This window comes from Odontesthes bonariensis, chromosome 4 (genome assembly GCF_027942865.1).
Source record: "Odontesthes bonariensis isolate fOdoBon6 chromosome 4, fOdoBon6.hap1, whole genome shotgun sequence".
NCBI lineage: Eukaryota > Metazoa > Chordata > Actinopteri > Atheriniformes > Atherinopsidae > Odontesthes > Odontesthes bonariensis.
In genome coordinates this window covers 15,414,366-15,434,289 of record NC_134509.1, presented here as the reverse complement: position 1 = coordinate 15,434,289, position 19,924 = coordinate 15,414,366, and the positions used below count along the sequence as shown (strand labels likewise).

The window sequence follows — 19,924 nt, the reverse complement described above, 5'->3', positions numbered from 1 at the left end:
GAGCAAAATGACACAGCACCCTCTAGTGTCCCGCTCTCTCAGGTACACACCACAAACACATGTTGGTTTGAAGTCTTTATTGCAGTTATCACTTTTTGCTCGACTGTTCCAAAACAGTGGGGCATCAAAAGCAGCTGATCTATACCTAATACAAACCATTTGTGTAGTCTGACACATTAAACTGTCTTTTCATACAAATTTCCCTTTACAAATCGCTGTGACAAAGCATACGAAATCCACTTTCCTCTACTTTACAGAAGAGACTAACTGTACCAGCTTGACTTTTTAGATGTAAGATGGTTTTGTCTTATGAAGGGGGGGGGGGTGGTTCATGCAAATGGCAATAACTAAGGAAGAATATGGGACAGTCTTAAGCCTAGCTGGTTGATCACTAAGCTATGAGCTGTTAGCCAGTGATCTGGTATACTTATCACCATAGCAACACACTCATTCTTATGAATCCAACACATCAAAAAACGCAAGTTGAATACTGAAGGGAAAGTGTTGACTAGTTCCACGCAGCCAGCTAAGCATACTGGGAGTGCGAGTCCTATGTGCTTTATCTGAAGCTGTAAGTATTTGAAAATCATGGCTGATGAAAAGCAAACCTGTGGCTCGGTTAAATGTCTACCGGCTCTCTTTATGTACTGTACAAATGCAATAAAGGAGGACGGCTCAAACACACGGGGAAACCGCAGACATCTCGGCTGCCTCGGATTATTTACAGATACAGTAGTGATGCCAAATAATACATCCTATGAGTGAAGAGGTCAGCACGTGGTACAGTGGATGAACAAACAGTGCTGCAACAAATAAACTTTTAGAAAATAAAATTGCACCGATTGAATAAAGTCTTCCTGACACTGTTTACTGTGCATTTGGTTTTCTACAATAGGTATTCAAGTTACTGTATTTTGAATGATTAACTTCTCTCCAGATAAAATTGTTCAGACACCCACCACCATGTTCACGCATTATGAAGTACCACTTGCAGAGTGCTTTCCAAGGTAAAATCTAAAGGGTTGGGTGAGGATGAACAGGAGATTTGTAAGTGGGGTAAATCCCATTTTTCAGATTCTTTTACAACCATCTTTAGCAGCAGCAACCCGAGGGACTTGGTGTCTGCATGATGTCATCACTTTGGCCCACTCTTCTTTGCAATTTTGCTACGGCTCATTAAAGTTTGTGGGCATCTCCATAAAGTACAGCTCTTTTAAGGTCCTGCTACAGCATTTCAATCAGATTGGGGTCAAAGGGGTCAATTAAATTATCATTTCATTTTTTTTATTTTTAAAACACGCTGCTGCTACACTTTGGCTTAGTTTTTGTCAATTTGTACTACATCGTGGTGTTGCTCATCTGAGGCCTTTTACTGAAATGGTTACCACAAATAGATTTTTTATTTATTTTTTTTACTTAACTACTTTACACTTACCAGTTAACAACCCTTGTATTTTGTCCACCCACCGTATACCCTCACACTTGAATGCATACTGGTATCTAGCGGGGAAAGTTCAGACACAGGTTTGATATGCTTAAAAATCTGTGTTAGGGACACAGTGCTGTCTACTAAAGCAAGAGGGTTCATGATGGGGTGCGTTGGTTCTGAATATTTACAAATGGTCAACAGGCTGTCAAAAAGAAATCAGTGTGACTAATATTTGACTTCAAAAGACAAACCACTCAGAACAGTGTTATTCACTTCATTCCCTTTGTCCTCATCCTCCATGAATAAATAAAAACATACATACAATCAGACTATCTTGTAGATAGAGTCTCACAAAAAGATCAAATGAGAAAGAGCAGAAATCCTGTGCATACAGCAGTCACTGGCTCAGTTTACAGCTTCTAAGAAATGCTCAATGTGGTGGTTTAGCCTTTTCATTCCACATGGGGCTGTGGGAAGGGTGGGGGAGCGGCTGCTAGACTGGGACAACTGGGAATTTAGATTTTCTCCTAAAATTCTTCAGCTAGTAGAGGGCTAGGAGAAGGAGGGCCGGCAGGAGGTGTGGAAGGAGGAGAGGGAAAAAGTGTCGGATGGATGGAAGAGGGGGAGGATGGCTCTCGCTTTGTTGGGGAAGAGAGCGGGAAGAATACAGCAGGTTGGATGGGGGAGACAGGGGAGGGGGATGCCTGTTCGGTGGGAGAGGAGGGGTTTAGGTTGGGTTTGGTGGGAGATGAAGGAGAGGGACCAGACGCTGGTGTAGAAGGGGTCGTGCAAGTGAAAAGAGGGTGATCAGAGGGTGAAGTAGGCTCTGAAGGTGAGCAGGGAACAGCCAAGAGTGATGAGGGCATCTCCGATTCAGGAGGGGAGGAGATGGGTAGTGTGTCAGCGGAGGGAGAAGGGGAGAACTGCAGCAAACTTACAGGAGCGGAGGGAGGCTGATCGAGCTCAGCAGCTATTGGCTGGTTGTTATTTGGGGAATGAGAGCCAGGAGGGTTAGAGGTGGATGGAGCATCAGGCTCAGCGGTCTCTGAGGTCCTGGGTGCCTCAGGTGAAGCAGTCTCGGTAGATTTTGGTAAAGTGGCAGATGATGCCTGTTTGGTTGGAGAAGCTGGTTTGTCCAGGAGAGTAGATGGGACTTTCTTGCCCAGTGAACTTGGCACTGTTGTCTGTCCTGAACAACGGCGGATGGTGAGCTGAAGCGTCTCCTTATCTAGAGCTGTGTTCTGACAAAGCAGACAGGCAAACCACAAGTTAATGATTACTCGGAATCAAATATGACAGTCAATCTACGCTGAATTCAGACCTCCTTTTCCTATTGCAGTGAGTAATGAAATGTTGTCTTTTCATACTTCCTATCGTTTCCTACTGACCCAGTTTAGTCATTTTAGTGAGCTTAATGAGTCACATGATGAGGACAAGCTAATGGAAATGAACATCAATAATTGAAAGATACCAAAAAAAAAAAGCAATGCTCTGCAAAGACTGACCACACGAAGGAAAATCAAAGTGCTTCTCTATCGGCGCGAAAAGGGCAAATGAAAAAGGGAACGTTTACTTTCTCATTCAACAGCATCATTAACTGTTATTTTTGTATAAGGAATTATAATGTTCAAATGATACATTCTGGAGACCACGAGCCAAAATTAAGTAAATGTTGCATTTGTCATTTTGCCCTATTGCTGGATCCCAGCGGCAGAACAGACAGCGCAAAGGGTTAAGTGTTAGTACATACCATTGCCTTGGAGCTAAATCAGAGGGACGAAATGCAGGGAGAGGAAAAGAAGCAAAAAGGGACAAAGACTAGTCTTACTCACAGCTTCACAAAACAAAGTCAACACAACAAGCATGACGGCCAGTGGACAGATGTTGTTCCAGCTCAGTGCTACTTCCGTTTGTTTTGTTTTTCCAAACCAAATTACATTTTACATTCAAGGGGACTGAGTTGGAACAAACAAGACTATCTATGAAGGATCATTTCAAGCAGAGAGCAATGCTATATTTCCATAATGTGTGCTGGAATCCACTAGATGAGATAAATCTAGTAATATTCTGTAGTTTCTTGTATTGTTAACAATGCCATGTAATGACATAAGGAAAAATAAACTGGGTTGTTTATCAATAGCCAGATGCAAGATGCAACAAATGAGTCTTTGGAATTTCCAGGATACCTAAACTGATTGCTCACATGATGCAGCCGGATTCTCACACTCGTAGCCAAACCGTCTTGAATAGGTTAAGAACTCTTTTGTCATTTAGGTGTTGTTCACAGACTTGAGACCAGCTGCAACGCTTTTATCTGGAGAGCGGGTGTTTCATTCGAGGCGTCCCTCCATCAACAAATGACCAATTCAGTATTTTTCTTGTAGCGGACACATGTGAAATTGTTTAAGCATGTTCTGTGCTGTGCTTTGGGTGCGATATTTGTCTCCCCACCCCTGGGGCTCTGAGCTTTCTCTGTTTTTTCAACATTATTGTGGAGTCAAGTGAACAGCAAGAGATTTATGTTGTCTTTTTCAACTTCAGGCATCCCTATTACACTTCTTCCTAAGTCCTGTGAAAGTTGCTGTGATCATGGCATGACACACACCAACAGGTCTCTTTTCAGAAGTGTGAACTCTGTCAGCAACTACACTTTGAAGGTCTTTATTTAAAACTTTTCAAATCTCGCCTTGTATGAATGGTCACACACTTCTTTTTCTGGTAAGACATGAAAAGCACAGCTGTTACTGTGCTATTAGTTGCCAGGCTTAGATAAAGATCAAAACCATATTTAATGCGTAGTTGATAAAGAAAGAAACAAAAAACAACATTGAAATATACTCATGATTTCATATATTTTTGAATAATTTTTCATGAAACTGTCTGGCTCTACCCTACGTTTGGATTTGTCAACAAAGAAAAGACAGAATAATTAGTTGTATCCTATCAAACGTGCTCGAGAATGTTACAACGGAGGCAACAAAGCAACTTTGCGTCCATTGCTGCAAATTAGATTCCAAGGCCGAGCCTGTGCAGTTTGTATTCTTCTCCTCAAGGTGGTGCCACAATATCATTAATGCAAAATACTCCTCAGTATCCATCTACAGATTTATAATATAATAATTAAATAATTGACTTTAAGCCATTGGAATTTGTTCTTGACTAAATTAATAATAACAGAGAGGGAGGCAAATTGCACCAGTCTTGCATTAGCTTGCATTATTAGTGTAAACATGCTGTCATAAAACTAAACAAATACTCTCAAAATTCTGTTTTTGTCAGGTTATATTAAAGTTTGTGGTCAATACAAATAGTGAGATGCAAGTGAAGGAGAAGAGTGATGAGTATGGAAAGAGTCAGCTCAACCCAAATAAATGTTAGCAAGATCCACATAGCAAGAGAAGTTACAGTGGCGAGCTGCCAAAGAGGAGGAGCGAGAGCTTAAGAATGTCACGGAGAGGAAGAGAAAGGGAGGGCAAGGAGTGGGTGAGGGGAAGGGCGATGGCTGCAGAGGAAGACAGGAGTTAGGAGGCAGGAGGCAGGAGGCGAAGGGGGTGGGGAATAGAGAGGAGGGAAGGGAAGGAAAAGGATGAAGTGTGTACCAGGCTCTCAGTTCCAGGCGTCCCCTGTTGTCCTGGCTCAGGTGTGAGGGAGGGGGTGAGGATGAGGGAAGAAGAAGAGGATGGAGAGGAAGAGGAGGAGCCGTGGATGTGGCTCGCATTTACACCCCAAACTGCCAAACGAGATTCACAGCAAAATTAGGCTCTTTATATCAAGAAGAGCATCAAACCAATCTTTAGAATCACAGAGCCCCCCCCCCATCTTTCACGTCAGAGCCTGAAGAATGTGCGTGAGCCGGATGGGATGGTGTGGTGTGACCTGATGAGATGAGGAGAGGTGGACGTACTGATGCAAACAGGCGAGGAGGAAGGACGTGACTACAACGGGGATGAGGAGACTGTCCAGTCTCCAAGTTTATCCATTTTTTCAATCTCTTAAATCCAATCTGACATGATTACAGCAGCATAAGTTGCTTATAACTTGTCACGGATGGCTTTTTGGATGATTATTTTTGTATAAGCAATTCAAAGAAACTAAGAAGGACATTAAAGTCACTACACAGGGATGCAATTTTCTGTATTTGGGTCAAACATTCATCGTCATCTGCAGGCATCTTTTCCTAACCCTAACCCACTGATTGGACTCCCGTCAAAACTTAAACGGGGTCATCGACCTTTGTAGTATCTATAGCAGTAAATCTAAAAAGAGTTGGCACCAAACATAATAGTTGACTGTTCACATGTTGGGCTGTGGATGCTTTTAGCTGCTTACCACAATGACCGACACTCCAGCTGGGGTTTTGTTGTGCTTTGGTGCTGTGTTGAAGTGCGTCTTCAGTTTACCTGTCACCTCCATCTTCATGTTGTTCTCCATGACTGCATCATCCTGCATGCACATGCCGTTTCCACACAGGAGACTGTGTCAATGCACAGAAGTCTCACAATATTTTAGGGAAACAAACAAACAAACAAAAAGAAAACAGTGCTGTAGAGTACCGTGACCCATGGGTGTGACAGGACATCCTGTGCCGTGTACCGAGCCTCGGCGTTGACCTGCAGCATCTTTCCGATCAGCTCCTGCAACGACGCAGTGCCAGTTCAGCCCAGCATCTCACCCAAACGCTCTTTAACTCTTATCGCCATCAGTTTTGTCTGTTGCAAAGCTGCGACAGTGTTAGAGTGTCATCGCTACAATAAACAGGAGTTTGAAACGGCATTAACTTTTGGATGGCCAATGGGGGCAGTTTAATGAGCTGTAAACAACACAGTGACATTTTCTGTGGCGGCCTGATGAATTTTTTTATGTTAAATATTTAGTATGCTGTAAAGTTTCAATTACATTCTTCTCTGATCTCTGTTTTGGTCTCCTTCATACCCTGAGGGAAATATCTTGCTGCCAAATCTTCCGCTGTGTTTCCCATCCACCATCACTACTTCAGTGTGTATTGGGTTAGTGGCTCGGTAGGGCCCAGTGGCTTTATAACTGCAGAAAACAGTTTCTCCCTGCTGCTCGCAGTGAAGCACAGAGAGTCAAGTGATCACTCACTTTATGGTAATTTGAGGCATTGCTTGTGAAAATGACTGATCTCCACAGTTTAAATACTTAACATGCGGTATTTTGTACACTACTTAAAGATACATGAGAGAACACTGGAGCACTTTTGAATATCATAAAGCCTTGAAAAACACCGTCACTGCCAATAGTTGACAATGCATTAAAAAGAAAGCCGTTGTATTGGATTGCTTCAGAAAGTGTAAAGAAATTATTAGCATGCTTGTACGTATCAGCCATCAAAGAAGTAAACTGCGTGGTCTTAAGATAAATCAACAGCTCATGGTTTTACATCAGCATATCTCTGTGTCTATACACCGTTTCATGCTGTGGAGTTGATAACCGTGCACTTGTTGGCACTGACAGGGCCACGGTTATAGAAGTGGGTTTAATTAGCAGTTTGGTCTAACATGCTGAGAGCGAGCTGTCACCTTAACACATGACATTAATTTAGAGCTGTGGCCCTCAGCAGCCAGTAATCATTAAAGGAGTGTAAACTATGCGTGTTCGCATGGTTTGTGGGCTTAAAGGACAACATTTGCAGACCACTTTTAGACTTATTTTGGTTACGGCATTCACTCAGCATAGTTTAATGTTTGGGATTAGATCGTGCACTGTTTTTTTTTTAAATTCCCTGTAAAAAGAAAGAATAGGATCGATAGACTGTAGGGCTAATAAAGGCAGCATGAATAAAAGTGTGTTGTCAGCGGTGCAAACCTTAGCTGAGTCTGTGATGTTGTCCCAGTAAGGACTAGGAAAGTCCAGCTGCCCGAGAAGGATTTGATCAAACAGTTCCTCTTGCTGGTTATTCTCACTATATTGAAACACACACATACAAAGAGACACATAGCAAGAATTATTGGCATACAGTACTCACGCAAAAGATGTGGCTGTTGCAAAGATAATTGACGAGTGAATCAGTATTTGAATACCCCAGAGTTTGTCTATTTATTTATCACGCGTGCATCGACACAACAATTCAACGCACTAGAGAAATGATAATCCAAAGTTATTCGTTAGGCTTAAACATTAATTATTATTAGTAACAGAATTACTTGTTATGGTTATGCAGATAGTGACCTGGAATCAGTCTGTGATTTGGAATAACTTCAACATTTATGAAGATAATCCTTAAAGAAATAAACTGCTGGATGTCACATATATGTTGTGACTTATATATACTTATGTGGGCAAATTATCCAAAAAACTGAATATACTGTAACAGCTCAGCAGTCTGCAATCCTGGGTTTGGCAGTACCAACGGTCTACCTTTTTTAATTTTAAATCAAGCATTATTCTGTGGTTATTTTAATAACCATGATGTGCAACATATGGATTTTTTTTTTCCCCCATTAATGTAATTCAAAGGCCAACCAGACTTTAGCCGGTGTTTCCATCCAGCAGCAGAGTGAGTCTTAGCAACAATTTGAAAGGCTGCTTCACAAAAAAATTTGCACCACACTAGTTTCCATTACCCTGTTTGAGGCTTACTAAAAATGTTGCATAAATCTCGATCATAAGAAATTTCAGAGGCAACTTTTTTGTTTATTACTACACTTGGTGCCATGGACAAATAATGCAGATATGTCTAAAAGGTTTATACTACAAAAGCTTTTCTGAACAAGAACAAGAGCAGTCAAAGACTTCAAACCTCCTATTCTGGATCAAAATCAAAACTTAATCATCTCTTAGCTAGGCTATGGCCAAACCTTGGTGACGTTTTCATACAAATGTGATCATAACTTTTTGAGGAATCTTGTTTACAAAGACACAAACAAACCATTCCAACCACATACCGTCCTTGGCAGAGGTCAGCAGAAAAACGTACCTTCTAAATGGGGGGAAGCCACACAGGAGGATGTAGGTGATCACACCTGCAGCCCAGATATCCACTTTTAAACCATAGCTGTGGAGAGAAGGAGAGAGAATTAAGACCGCAAAGGTTACAGGATGTACAAAATACTTTGGCATCATCCATCTTCCCGTTGTTCCAAATACAGTACCACTGACTCAACATAAAACAAGGGAGGGGGGGCATTTGACAAAGGAAACTATTTTTTCAATGTACTATTTCACAAGTGAGTATACAACAACCTTCTCTGCTGTCACATGAATGTGCTGCTTCATTTATGCCAATACACAATGTTTAATTTACATGCACCCAAATGCAACACAGCATAGCAGAAAGATGGACCTGCTGTAGTTCTGATGTAAATATAACATATATAGTATTGATCACTTTCCCCAGTGATTCCCTTTCAACCAAAAAGCCCAACTTACCCCGACTCAGCAATGATTTCTGGAGCCACATATGTAGGAGTGCCACACACGGTATACAACGGCCCCAGCACTACTGTGGCCAGGCCAAAGTCTCCAAGTTTCAGCGACTTGGTGCCATCTGGATACTCAAACACCTAAAATGGAATACTGGGTTGAAGCCCACGGATCAGATGGATTTCTTAAAAAAAAAAAAAAAGTTTTTTTTTTTTAATTTATTTTTATTTTTTTAAAGAGTGCATGTGCAGCATGTCTACCAGCAGGTTCTCTGGTTTGATGTCTCTGTGGACTATGTCCATACTGTGCAGATACTTCAGAGCTTCAGCGAGGTTGTAGACCATGATACCGGCGTCTCTCTCCGTGTATTTGGCCGATGACGTGATGGCATCAAATAAATCCCCTCCCTGTGAAAAAGTCAACGCAGAGGTTACATGTCAAAACACACAGAGGTGATGAGAGTGCACCAGTATTAGCCTCCAATTCAGCCTGGAAGTGCACCTTGACGAGCTCCATAACGAGACACAGCTCAGAGGGAGTGTCCACCTCCTCAATCAACATGATGATGTTGGAGTGCTTCACCTTCCGCAGCACAGCAACTTCATTCTCAATGAGGTGTTCCTGGAAACACACAACGGTTCAAGTTTAATAAGTAACAGAATACAGCAGCACATCATATTTACTTTGAATAGACTCTACATCATCCGCATTCGCACTGTAGGAACCTTTGGCAGTTCTTATAACCTTTTCAGGAACGGGGCCGTTTTTTCCCGCATTCGGACATACAGGAACTCAGGACCATCGCCCTCAGTTCCTGGAACCATTTTAGCTCCTTCTCCGAGGCTGGGTCTTTTCTGGGTTCTATAGGAACACATCTGACGTAGGTGTTTGGTGGTCGGTAGCTACGCCCCTTGTCATGTTGTCACGGCTGAAATGTTTCCTCATACGACACGGACACAACCGGCGCGTGTTTAATAAGTTAAACTTACACGTCGTCTCCTTTGTCTGCGGTGCTCTGCTCTCCTTCCTTCATGAAATGAAGAAGTATCGCCTGCTCTCGATCCTGACTCTCTCTGTGAGCTCTTCCAGCCTCGATATTAGACGCCCGATGTGATCGTCCATGATTAATATCACCATCATGCAGACCATGAACTCGGTGGCCTCTCCGCTCTCCATATAAGCTTCTTGGTGGTGTTTTTTCTTCTCTCCTTACTTTTCGCAGGTTTTGTTTTGTTGTTGAATGTGGCGCTAAAGTAACTCGTCGCTGTCGCAGACGGTTGCATCGCATCAGTCCCTATCAAGGTCCCGACTCATGTGCGAATGCAAACTGAAACAGTTCCCCTGAGGAAGGGCAGTTATTAGAACGAAATTCGAGGAGGACCGTTCTTAGAACTGCTCTGTCCGAATGCGGCTATTGTTGATGGGATCTGAACTGGCATAGAGAGCGTGTAAGTCGCTGCTTGTCATTGTGTCTAAAAGTGGGACAATAACCTGAGTCAGGGAATGAATAACAAATGACAAACTCGAACCAGCTGGGAGGATCAGAGACACACAGGTGATACTGAGCTGTGTGTAGGTGTTAATAATGCACAGTGGAACACTAACAATCTTCCGTGCAGGGGTGCGTGCGTGCGTGCGTGCGTGCGTGTGTGTGTGTAGCTCTGAAATATTGAAAGAGTAAATTAGGATGAGAGAGTGAGAGCAAAACCTTTCCACAGCATTTGGCCTTGTCGATGATCTTGAGAGCAAACTCCTTCCCAGTGGACCTGAGCAGAAACAGTGCAATTAGAAATAGCAATAAAAACAGGCATGAAGATGCAATAAAATCGTTGATTTAAATCAAGTGCACATAAGAGAGGTTAAGAGTGTAGGCTGAGGAGCAGTGATTCCCCTGCTGTACAGACCGCACCCACACATCAGAGTAACCAAAGTCAACACAGCTGTTTACATCACTGCAGCAAGGTGTGAAGATGCTCACCACAGTTTTTTTTTTTCCTCGTTGAGCTGAGGTAATATTTGTGCCTTATCCTTTAAAACCAGAAACATGAGCCCTTGGCTTGAGAACACACATTGCAAGACGTAGCAATGCACCAGGAAAAAGACAAAAACAAGAGCACACCTGCTTGGTGTAAATGGACGAATTGAGGAATAAAACAGGCGCATTGGTTAACACCATGTTCAACAAATAGGAGCACCAGTTTCATTCTTGGCATTTGTAAACCACAAACCTATCAACTCACAATATTTGCACAAAACTAAAAAGCTCCATCTGCTAATGCCCACGCAGAAAATAGGATTTAAAGATACCTGTAATGTACTTTGGTAAGAAACACACAAAGTAATCATCACTATTTGTTTTCAACTTCAGCCGTCTTTCCAGGAAGGTGCATGATGTGAGCACACACACACTTTGCACACCTCCTCTGATCATCATCAATAACCCCCGTCTACTTGGGCAGAAATCGACTCGGCTAATGAATCACTGTATGGTTCTATCTGAGCAATATCTTTATCTCCACAATGTCTGTCATCAGGACTTAAGACCCCCAAAATGGGCAGTGAGCACGTGTGAAGCATATTTCATTAACTGTGTAAGAACGGACTCAATGGATTCTAAGAAGTCTACAGCTAACTCTGCCTTCAACATTCCCAGTTTTAAGGTGTTACCTCTCCACACACTCCTTGACGACAGCAAAGTTCCCGTCTCCGATGACTTTGCCAATCTTGTATTTTTCTAAGATGCTTGAGGCTGGCAAGAATTGGTTCCCGTTAACTGCCAAGGAGAGACAGAGGTTACAACAGGCAACAGCTTTAATATAACTAGGCATTGGCAAATACTCAACCAGGTTTCAGACTGAATTAATGGGCCACATGCTGTGCAGAAGAACATAGAAGAGAATGTACCCTCTGGACTCAGCTGATTGGTTTGCTCCTGGTGGTTGTTTAGAGAGCCATTTACATTCGGCGAGGAGATGAGATTCGATGAAGGGATCTGCGGGACGCAACAAAAAACAGAAATATAGATGAGCAATTGGCCTCATCAACACTCATACAAAACAGAGGGGAAAATAACCTCGGCAACCTCAGCAACCACAGATAATGCTGCACATGGGTAAAACACTCATGGTGGGTCCCATTTTAGTGGCTTGGACCGCATAAAAAGGATGTAATAAACAGTTTCGCAAGTTTTAAGCTTGAATTGTTACCGGTTGTTATTTTTCCCACTTAAACTATCCGAATATATTTATGGGGACATATTCCAAACGCAACATTTTTCCCAGGCCTGCACGTTATTCCAAAAATAAATGCACTTATCATTCTAATAGTTTCGAAGACCTGAAATAATCTTGCCCTTCAAAAAGTACAAGGTGCCAGAGCTACTGGAGCAGAGCTCCTCCAGATCCACTTACACCACACATAAAACCATTATGGCTATAAATCAATGATTCATTTGTTAAGAGTGTCATTTCTGCAAAGCACAGCAGTGGCAGTTTCAGCATACAATGGCTATATTTTGAAATGTCAGCAATAAATGCTAGCCAAAAATCAGACAATCGTTTTTATCATTTTTGTATTGCTTTGTATTTCTCTGTCTTATTGCACTATAACCTCTATCACCTTAAGGTAAAGATCTATTATTTAGTTTAAAAGGAAGCTCTCAGGACCAAAGAAAAGGTGGCACTGCTTAAAGGTCCCTTTTATGGCTTGATACATAAAAAAGCTTTTTCCTCTGATAAATGATTTTACCCGTCTGCCTCAGTGAAGTGCAAGGGTGAGGACCGCAGTATGTCATTAGCACTCTTGTGTTTCCTCAATAGTAACTTGTAAAAAAAAATAGTATGGTGCCAGGTTAATGTGGAATGATAAGTCTTTGATTGGGCTGATAGAGGAATGGTGCAACTGCGGAGAAGTTTGCCAGCCGGCTGGATCGTTTAAAATAGTTATTTTGAGAGTAACACACAGTTTACAGAGCAAAGTATCAAGAAATCAGATAAGTATCTCAAAGTCTTCCAAAAATACATCGTAAAGCAACAGCACAGGGGATGGGTCAGACAAAACTGTCAGTGGCTTGATAGCTTCACATGACACAGATTTTATTTTCTTGTAAGTGGGTCGTGCAGTCATGCCTTATGTCCTCCTTAGCAACAAGACCATTAATGACACCAACTCGACACACTTAAAAATGAAACCGTGGGTCTGTCAGGTCGCAGAGCTGGACTGATAATGATGTATTTATGCTATTCCATTAAGGATGTGGTGGTAACGTTTCAAGCAGCGAGGCACCAGAAATATGCTGGAAAGAAGGCTGCAGGGTAGAAAATGTGTCAACGATATAGGTTACTTAAACTTTTAAAAGTTTTCATCACACTGAATGTAAGGAGAATCTTTTTTCAGGGTAAATTCATAATGCATTGTGTCAGGTCATTTGCCATTCGTTTTGCTGATGCCATTCAAGTGGATTTACACATAAAAAAAGCAAAAGTCAGTAAAAGCATGCAAATGGTTCAGAATTACTAATATCTCACTTAGCCTCAGTTTCTTAAATATTTCTTTTGCACTGTCAACTGTCCAATGGTTATCATCGTTTTTTTTTCAGTGCAGTTACAGCTTGTGAGCACAACGGCTGTGTATTCAGAGTATGTGGTGAATGTGATGCACTGTCCTACCTTCAAACTGAGAGTTCGGGGGCTGGTGGGAGAAGGAGTGGAGGACTTGGAGAACTTGGGAGCTGAGATACCATTTACTGAAGAGAGAAAAAGGAAGGAGACATAGAAGAGTAGAGAAAAAGTCACGTTGTGATTTCAACTGTTTTTCATAACTTGAGTTAACATTAAGGTTAAAGATTCCCCCAATAAGGTCATCTTGTACGGTCGTTTTTAGACTGCAAATAATAATAACTCTGGCCAACACTGTTCTGACAGAATAGTCACCACGTGAACTTAAAGTAAGCAAAAAATAGAAAAAAAGAGATTAAAGATTAAAAGTTTTGAAATAAAATTGCAAACATCATAGTTGCAGAATATTGTAAATGTCTTTCATTTCCAGCAGATGTTGTACTGTTTCTGTTTGAGTGGTTCAAACGAGAGACAAAGACACAGCATGGAGGAAAGCTTCCATTGTCTGATCCATTCTCTACAGAACAGAGTATTTCCTTCCTTCCTCCTTGCTGCCACAAATAAAGAGACTTAAAGTTACACTTTAAGTCAAAGTCCTTCATTTGCATGAAATGCTGAGCTAAGAAAAGTAATTTCCCTCTGCCTACCAGCTATGTCTTTAGCACAGTTTTCAAGACTTTTAATTTCGTTGTAAAGTCAAAGTTTATCTTTTAATCCTAAAAGGTTCTCCTCAATCAATAGTTGTGAAAGTAACAGCTGCATTTATTTTGCACTCTCTCGACAATGGTGACTACAAAGAAGTATTTTCACCCTCATCTTTCAGTCACGTGTCTTTTGTGCCTGACTTACACACAGGCCATTATGCCACTTGTGTCCACACAAGTGTTCAATGTTCTTTTATGCAAAAAAGGGACAGTGAGTGGCCTTCAGGGCAAATCTGTGCCTCAACTCCTCCAGTGTAGTTACAGATTGAGCACAGGAGCAGCTGGAGCTGCTAACACGCAGCTCACATTAAGGCTTTCAATATAGGGACTGTACATCACATGTGCACAGGGCAAACCTGGTCAGAGAAAAAGAAAAAAAAAAGTTTTCTAAGATGGTTTAGAGAAGCCATCACTGGTCTAAGATGCCCTCTAAAGTTTAACCCCAGACCACAAATGAACCTACATCATTTGATAATTTAGGGGACAAACGAGCAACGTTCTTGCCTCACCTGGGGACTTGATTGGAGACTGACTGGTGGAGTAGTGGACAGGTCGCCTTGCTGCAGTTGCACAGCAGAACACAGAAAAAGTAAATAAAATATACTTATTATACCCATTATACTTCAATTCTTTCAATTTACTTTAAATCTAGTTGAATTAACAATGCAAAACCAAGCTGCAGCCTTTCCAAACTGGCAATCACATTGATGCAGTGACTTGTAGAACATCATTTGTTCAGCATAATGTTATCATCTCTGATATAGCTTAGTGAGCGAACCAAAAATGTGGTTACAGTGTTACTTTGCCATGAGTTGTGTAGTTTTTTTTTTCCCATACGTGAAAAATATTTTAACACAAATGATTTAACTATTTGCAAGACTTCACATATCAACTCAAATAAATTTCAGCTGTACTATTGTCAGTGCATAAATATAACATTTTCATGATTGTCATGGACACATTCTTGCTGATTTCTAACTTGTGAAAGCACAGCGCCTTGCTAACCTGCCCCCGGAGACTTGCTACGTCGAGAAGGTCCAGGGCTCCTAGCTGCCCGGTTTGAGGTAGCAGAGCGGCTGTGCGAGGACTTTAACACTCTGCATTCTGGAAAAAAAAAAAAGAGTTCACTTAGGTTCACCAAACTGAGCCAATGTGGCGGCATTAATCACAAAAAAACGGGCTGCAGGAATGTGTTAATTTCATGGATGCTGACAGTAACACATAATTATGGTAAGAGAAAGACAGCAAAGAAACACATCAGACAACAAGGTTATTCCAGACACCTTGAAACGCACATGACAATAGATAACCCATTATATATGCTGCCACTATTGTCAATTTTCTTTTAAAATTGCTACTGAAAATATACCAAAAAAAAAGCAAAGTGATCATTAATATCTGCACATTTGTGGACTTTTTTTTCTTCAACCAAGCCAAACTCTGCCTGTCTGATCTGTGCAGATTGGTAGGTGATAGGGTATGTCATAACCGATGCAATGTGGTACAATTTTTGGCACATATGAAACAACATGAAACCAAATCGATCTCTAAGAATCCACCTGAAATCACTTACATCAAAACTCTTGAACTCAAAAAGAACTTAAAACATTTTCATTCTGTTTGATTACCGCTCCAACAAGATTATTCTTTTTTTGGGGGGCTTTTTATGCCTTTTTTTAATGATAGGGCAGTTGGAGAGTGACAGGAAGCAGGGGGCAGAGAGAGAGGGGGAAGACATGCAGCAAAGGGCCGTCCGGTACTCGAACCGGGGCCAGCCGCAGCGAAGACTGTAGCCTCTGTTCATGGGGCGGCTGCTTAACCCACTACGTCACCGACCGCCCCCCAACAAGATTATTCTATAGACACTGGAATTACTTTGGGGACAACTGGCAAGATCAGCGATGAGAGCGACGGCAATCTAAATAGAGATGTCCCGTTAGAAAATTTGATTTGCGTTTGATGCCTTTGACTTGGGGCAAAAAAATAGTTACAAAATTAACAACCCAAACATATCTTTGAAGTAAGGACGAGAACAAACTTTTAGCAATTCCACTTGCCTTGTTTCAACCGTAAACTTTAACCCATTCTGCAAAAGGAAAAGCTGCTCCTGTACCTTAAGTAGGAGCACAGTGTCCCTTTTTTTGTTCCTTCAAAGACCTAATTCTCATAAGTGGAGCACCAAGTTTAAGTGGGACAAAAGCGGCAAACTATTTCTGAATATGAGCAGTCTGCTGCTACTCATCCTCAGAGGCAGTTAACACAGTGTGTGTTAGGATGTGCCTCCCTGTTGTTCGTTAACCTGACAAAACAACACAAATATTAAACAGGATGTCAGTGCATCCGACTGTAACTATAATAAGCTCCCCTTTCCTTCCCCTGAGGTGGTTCCAGCTTAGTGAAGGGACAGTAGATCTGCAAGTTAAAGAGGTCACATGCTACTTGTGTTTTTTCAAATTTTCAAGTGGGGTGTCTGCACACTAAAGGGGTGTTGCCAAACAGCGAGTAAGCGTAGCGTAGGACAACATAGAGCACAGAGCATGAACACAAACACAGCTCATTGTGATTAAGCATACTGAGCCCCCTATGCTGTTTATTACCAAAGAGGAACAGCAGCAGGTTCACGAGGACATCTTCTTTGCATCCAGACCTAATATGTTTAAAAACCAAGCTAATAGTTTAATGTAAAATGTATATGTAAAGGTCTGTTATCATGACCAGTTCACATAGTTTCAGCAAGATCAACTCGTCTCTCGAGTATACCCTCTTGTCTCGCTACCATATTTTCGGCTTGTTCCTTGTCATTACATGTGATTTTTTTCAGTTGGAATTAAAAGAAACAATATCAAATAGACCAAACAGGCCAATAAAGAAGAGTTGAACTCCACACAGATTGGCAAAAGAAAAGACTCTCAAGGGAAGAACGGGAGAGGGAAGAAACACTAAAGCTTATTCACAAACACACACAAACAGATGTTTAGTTAGTCAAGCCTACCAGTCTTAAAGGCTGTGGAAGCCTTACCACTGTGATCCAACAGAAAGTCATCCTGTGCATAGCGATACTTCTCTGGACCGCATGCTATGAACACATCATCATCCCCAAAGAAGTCCTGCAAGCAGATAATCTGAAAGAAGAAGGAAAAAAAGAAAATGTTCGTTTTAGCTTTTAACGGAATCACATAATGACCGTCTTACTGCTAAACAAACGAACAAGCAAGTAGCTCTTGAGCTGAGACTTTGTTGTTAACGTTTAGGTTCAACATTTAGGTCAACGTGAACCAGAATCCTTGGGGCAGTCTAACATCTCATCGACGCCAGTTTCCTTTGTAATGCATTGATGATGAAGTTTTTTTCTTGTTTGTTTTGGCTTGGTTCAGTTTTACTTCTGTCAAACATGCGAGACCCAGTAAACTAAAAATGATTCTGCATTATCTTGCATCATGGTTCTGTAAAGTTCAGGTTTTAGCTGTGTAGCTGTAGCAATGCTATCTGCAGTCAGCTTAATCAAAGAGACCAATAAAAATCAGTCTGTGTGTTGAGTACGAGAATGAAATGAGTGAGCAATTCTTGTATATGAGTGATAGGCAAAGGGACACAGAGTATAACAAAATGCCCTCAAACACCCTGACATCCAGAATCCTGCGAAGTCGATGCAGAATGATGGGGAAGCAGTACAGTTAAGAGTCTGTGCCGCAGAGTGATCTGTCTCACTTTTTCTATTCTGTCTCACTCTGTGATCGTCAATTTTTCTGCAACTCTGTGCGGTCTTTGCTTTACACCCACCCCCCAAAACCTGGAGATGGAAACGGAAGTCACTTTTAAACCACATTCTGTCATGCCCACACGCAAACACACACGCACAAGCGCTGATTATCCCTCTGTTGCTGTAGGTGGACAAGTAGGAAGACAAAAGAGCGAAATATCCTTTCATTATCCCACTCCCCACCACGCACATGCGCACCCTCACATTGGCGAGCTTATCTACTCTATGTACACACACACACACACACACACACACACACACACACACACACACACACACACACACACACATATATATATTTGACAGTAAGAGGAGGAGTACAGTATGGCTGAAGCCTGTGGGCAGATGGATCTTCAAGGGGAGACTGGGGGTCGAAACAGTGGGGGAAAACTGGGCTTTTTGAGTGTGTGCAGGATGATTAGGAGATGAGTGGTTCAGAGAAGCTAAATGGCTACTGAGGAATATAAACATTAAACAGTGTCCATAATGGAATAAAAGTTCAATTAACAGGTAAAGCCTGTGGGAAATGACGGCAGCGGAGTGAAAACTATAGCCGCAAATGTATTTGATCGATTGCAGTGAATTACAAATCTGTTCCAAGTCATTTCACACGGCACCTCTGTAATGTCCTACATTCATGCGGCATGAATTAAATATGAAACAACACTCAGTATCTATGGCATTCTCATGAATAATGAAGAACACTATTTAATGGCCATAGCATGCCCTTTTTAAAAATCTGAAGCAAAGATATGACCTCCTAATTTGATAACACATACAACACAATGAAAGGAGAGGCACAGTTGTCTGTACAGCATGAACCCATATCGAGCTGCAGATTATCCGCTTTGGCATAGATGGATTGAACTCCTCTCTTTCGACAAGCTCGCAGGCTTGAATTTGGCAGCTGATCAACACACTCCTCTGTCAGGGCACAGGTGTTAGGATCACCATAGCAACAGCCCACAGGGGGAGTCCAACCCATGTGTTGAAAATGGACTGTGTGGTTCAAGTCATCCTGGTGAAAGAGTCTTACAAGCGGACACCAAGCAAGGTTTTTCACCGAGCTCTGACCTGTATCCACATACTGCCCTCTATGACGACACTCTCCTGTCTTTTTCACTCAGCAAGCTGTAGAGATGCGGAGCTTGCGAGTCACTTTATTAAGGACAGAGTGAGACAGCAGCACAAGAGACAGCTGAGGTAAGCAGTGTCCCTTGGCACGGACACCACAAACGGGGATGACATCAGCAGTCAGGGGACCTTGATGAGTTTCAACATTATGGGAAAATCACTTTCCCAGTGTCGGGTGGAAAGTTTTCATTTCCAAGCTCACAAACTGGCATGCTATGCATCCAAGCAAAAATAAATCAAAGCGTAATAATGTTGATTTGAGGTTTTTAGGGTTGTGTATGCTGGACTTGTCCTCAACATAGTGCAGCAGGTACTTGAAGTCTCCTCCGGTCGCTAAACAGGCCAGTTTTACACCGACAGAACCAGGACAGCTGTTTTGCTCTTTTTGAGCGTGAAGGTAATGGTGGATGAATAGTAGCCAGTAATACACCGTTTTATTTATTTTTGCATTACATAGTGTGTGGCAGGTCACCCTATAGCAAAAGATCTTGTTTTTTTTTTTTTGGTTTTATTAATTCTATAAATAAATGGAATTTTTGTCTCTTTCTGGCAGAGAGTAATTACACAAACACTGTCTGCACGTGCCTTTGGCTTATGCTTATGACGATCAATGCCACACCATTGCTAATCCGTGTTTGTCCTAGCCGTGGACTGCTTTCTTTTTAAGACTGTAATCCTTCCCCTAAAAACAGAGTTTAGCTTTTATCTGGAGCATTAGAAACTTTTCTCCGACACTTCCTAGGTTTTTTTTTTTTTTTTTTTTTTTTAACCAAGGGCTGCATCCATCTACTTTGCTGCAGGTCATCCATTCCTCAGTTCTAACAAAAGTAAAACAGTGTGGCCACAGACACTGGATTTAAAACGCTGTAAACTGCAAAATACAGAGACTGGTTCCAAT

The 19,924-nt window shown here is 41.8% G+C and overlaps 1 protein-coding gene across 3 annotated transcripts in view; it reads right to left on the bottom strand.

The window, feature by feature from the left end:
* Window positions 1-316: 316 nt before the first annotated feature.
* dclk2a (doublecortin-like kinase 2a) overlaps window positions 317-19,924 on the bottom strand; it is a 37,749-nt gene continuing 18,141 nt past the window's right edge. The window contains exons 3-17 of one of the 3 annotated variants that reach the window (XM_075463156.1): window positions 17,125-17,254; window positions 15,138-15,236; window positions 14,642-14,692; window positions 13,480-13,556; window positions 11,717-11,804; window positions 11,480-11,585; window positions 10,521-10,578; window positions 9,314-9,433; window positions 9,073-9,219; window positions 8,819-8,952; window positions 8,367-8,444; window positions 7,256-7,352; window positions 5,983-6,063; window positions 5,759-5,872; window positions 317-2,670 (exon numbers count right to left, since the gene is read on the bottom strand). In XM_075463156.1, the coding sequence (XP_075319271.1) occupies window positions 1,957-2,670; window positions 5,759-5,872; window positions 5,983-6,063; window positions 7,256-7,352; window positions 8,367-8,444; window positions 8,819-8,952; window positions 9,073-9,219; window positions 9,314-9,433; window positions 10,521-10,578; window positions 11,480-11,585; window positions 11,717-11,804; window positions 13,480-13,556; window positions 14,642-14,692; window positions 15,138-15,236; window positions 17,125-17,254 (2,094 nt within the window). In that variant the 3' untranslated portion in view covers window positions 317-1,956. Of the gene's footprint in view, window positions 2,671-5,069; window positions 5,160-5,758; window positions 5,873-5,982; window positions 6,064-7,255; window positions 7,353-8,366; window positions 8,445-8,818; window positions 8,953-9,072; window positions 9,220-9,313; window positions 9,434-10,520; window positions 10,579-11,479; window positions 11,586-11,716; window positions 11,805-13,479; window positions 13,557-14,641; window positions 14,693-15,137; window positions 15,237-17,124; window positions 17,255-19,924 lie in introns of those variants that run through there. The other 2 variants (XM_075463157.1, XM_075463158.1) reach the window with 2 other exon arrangements.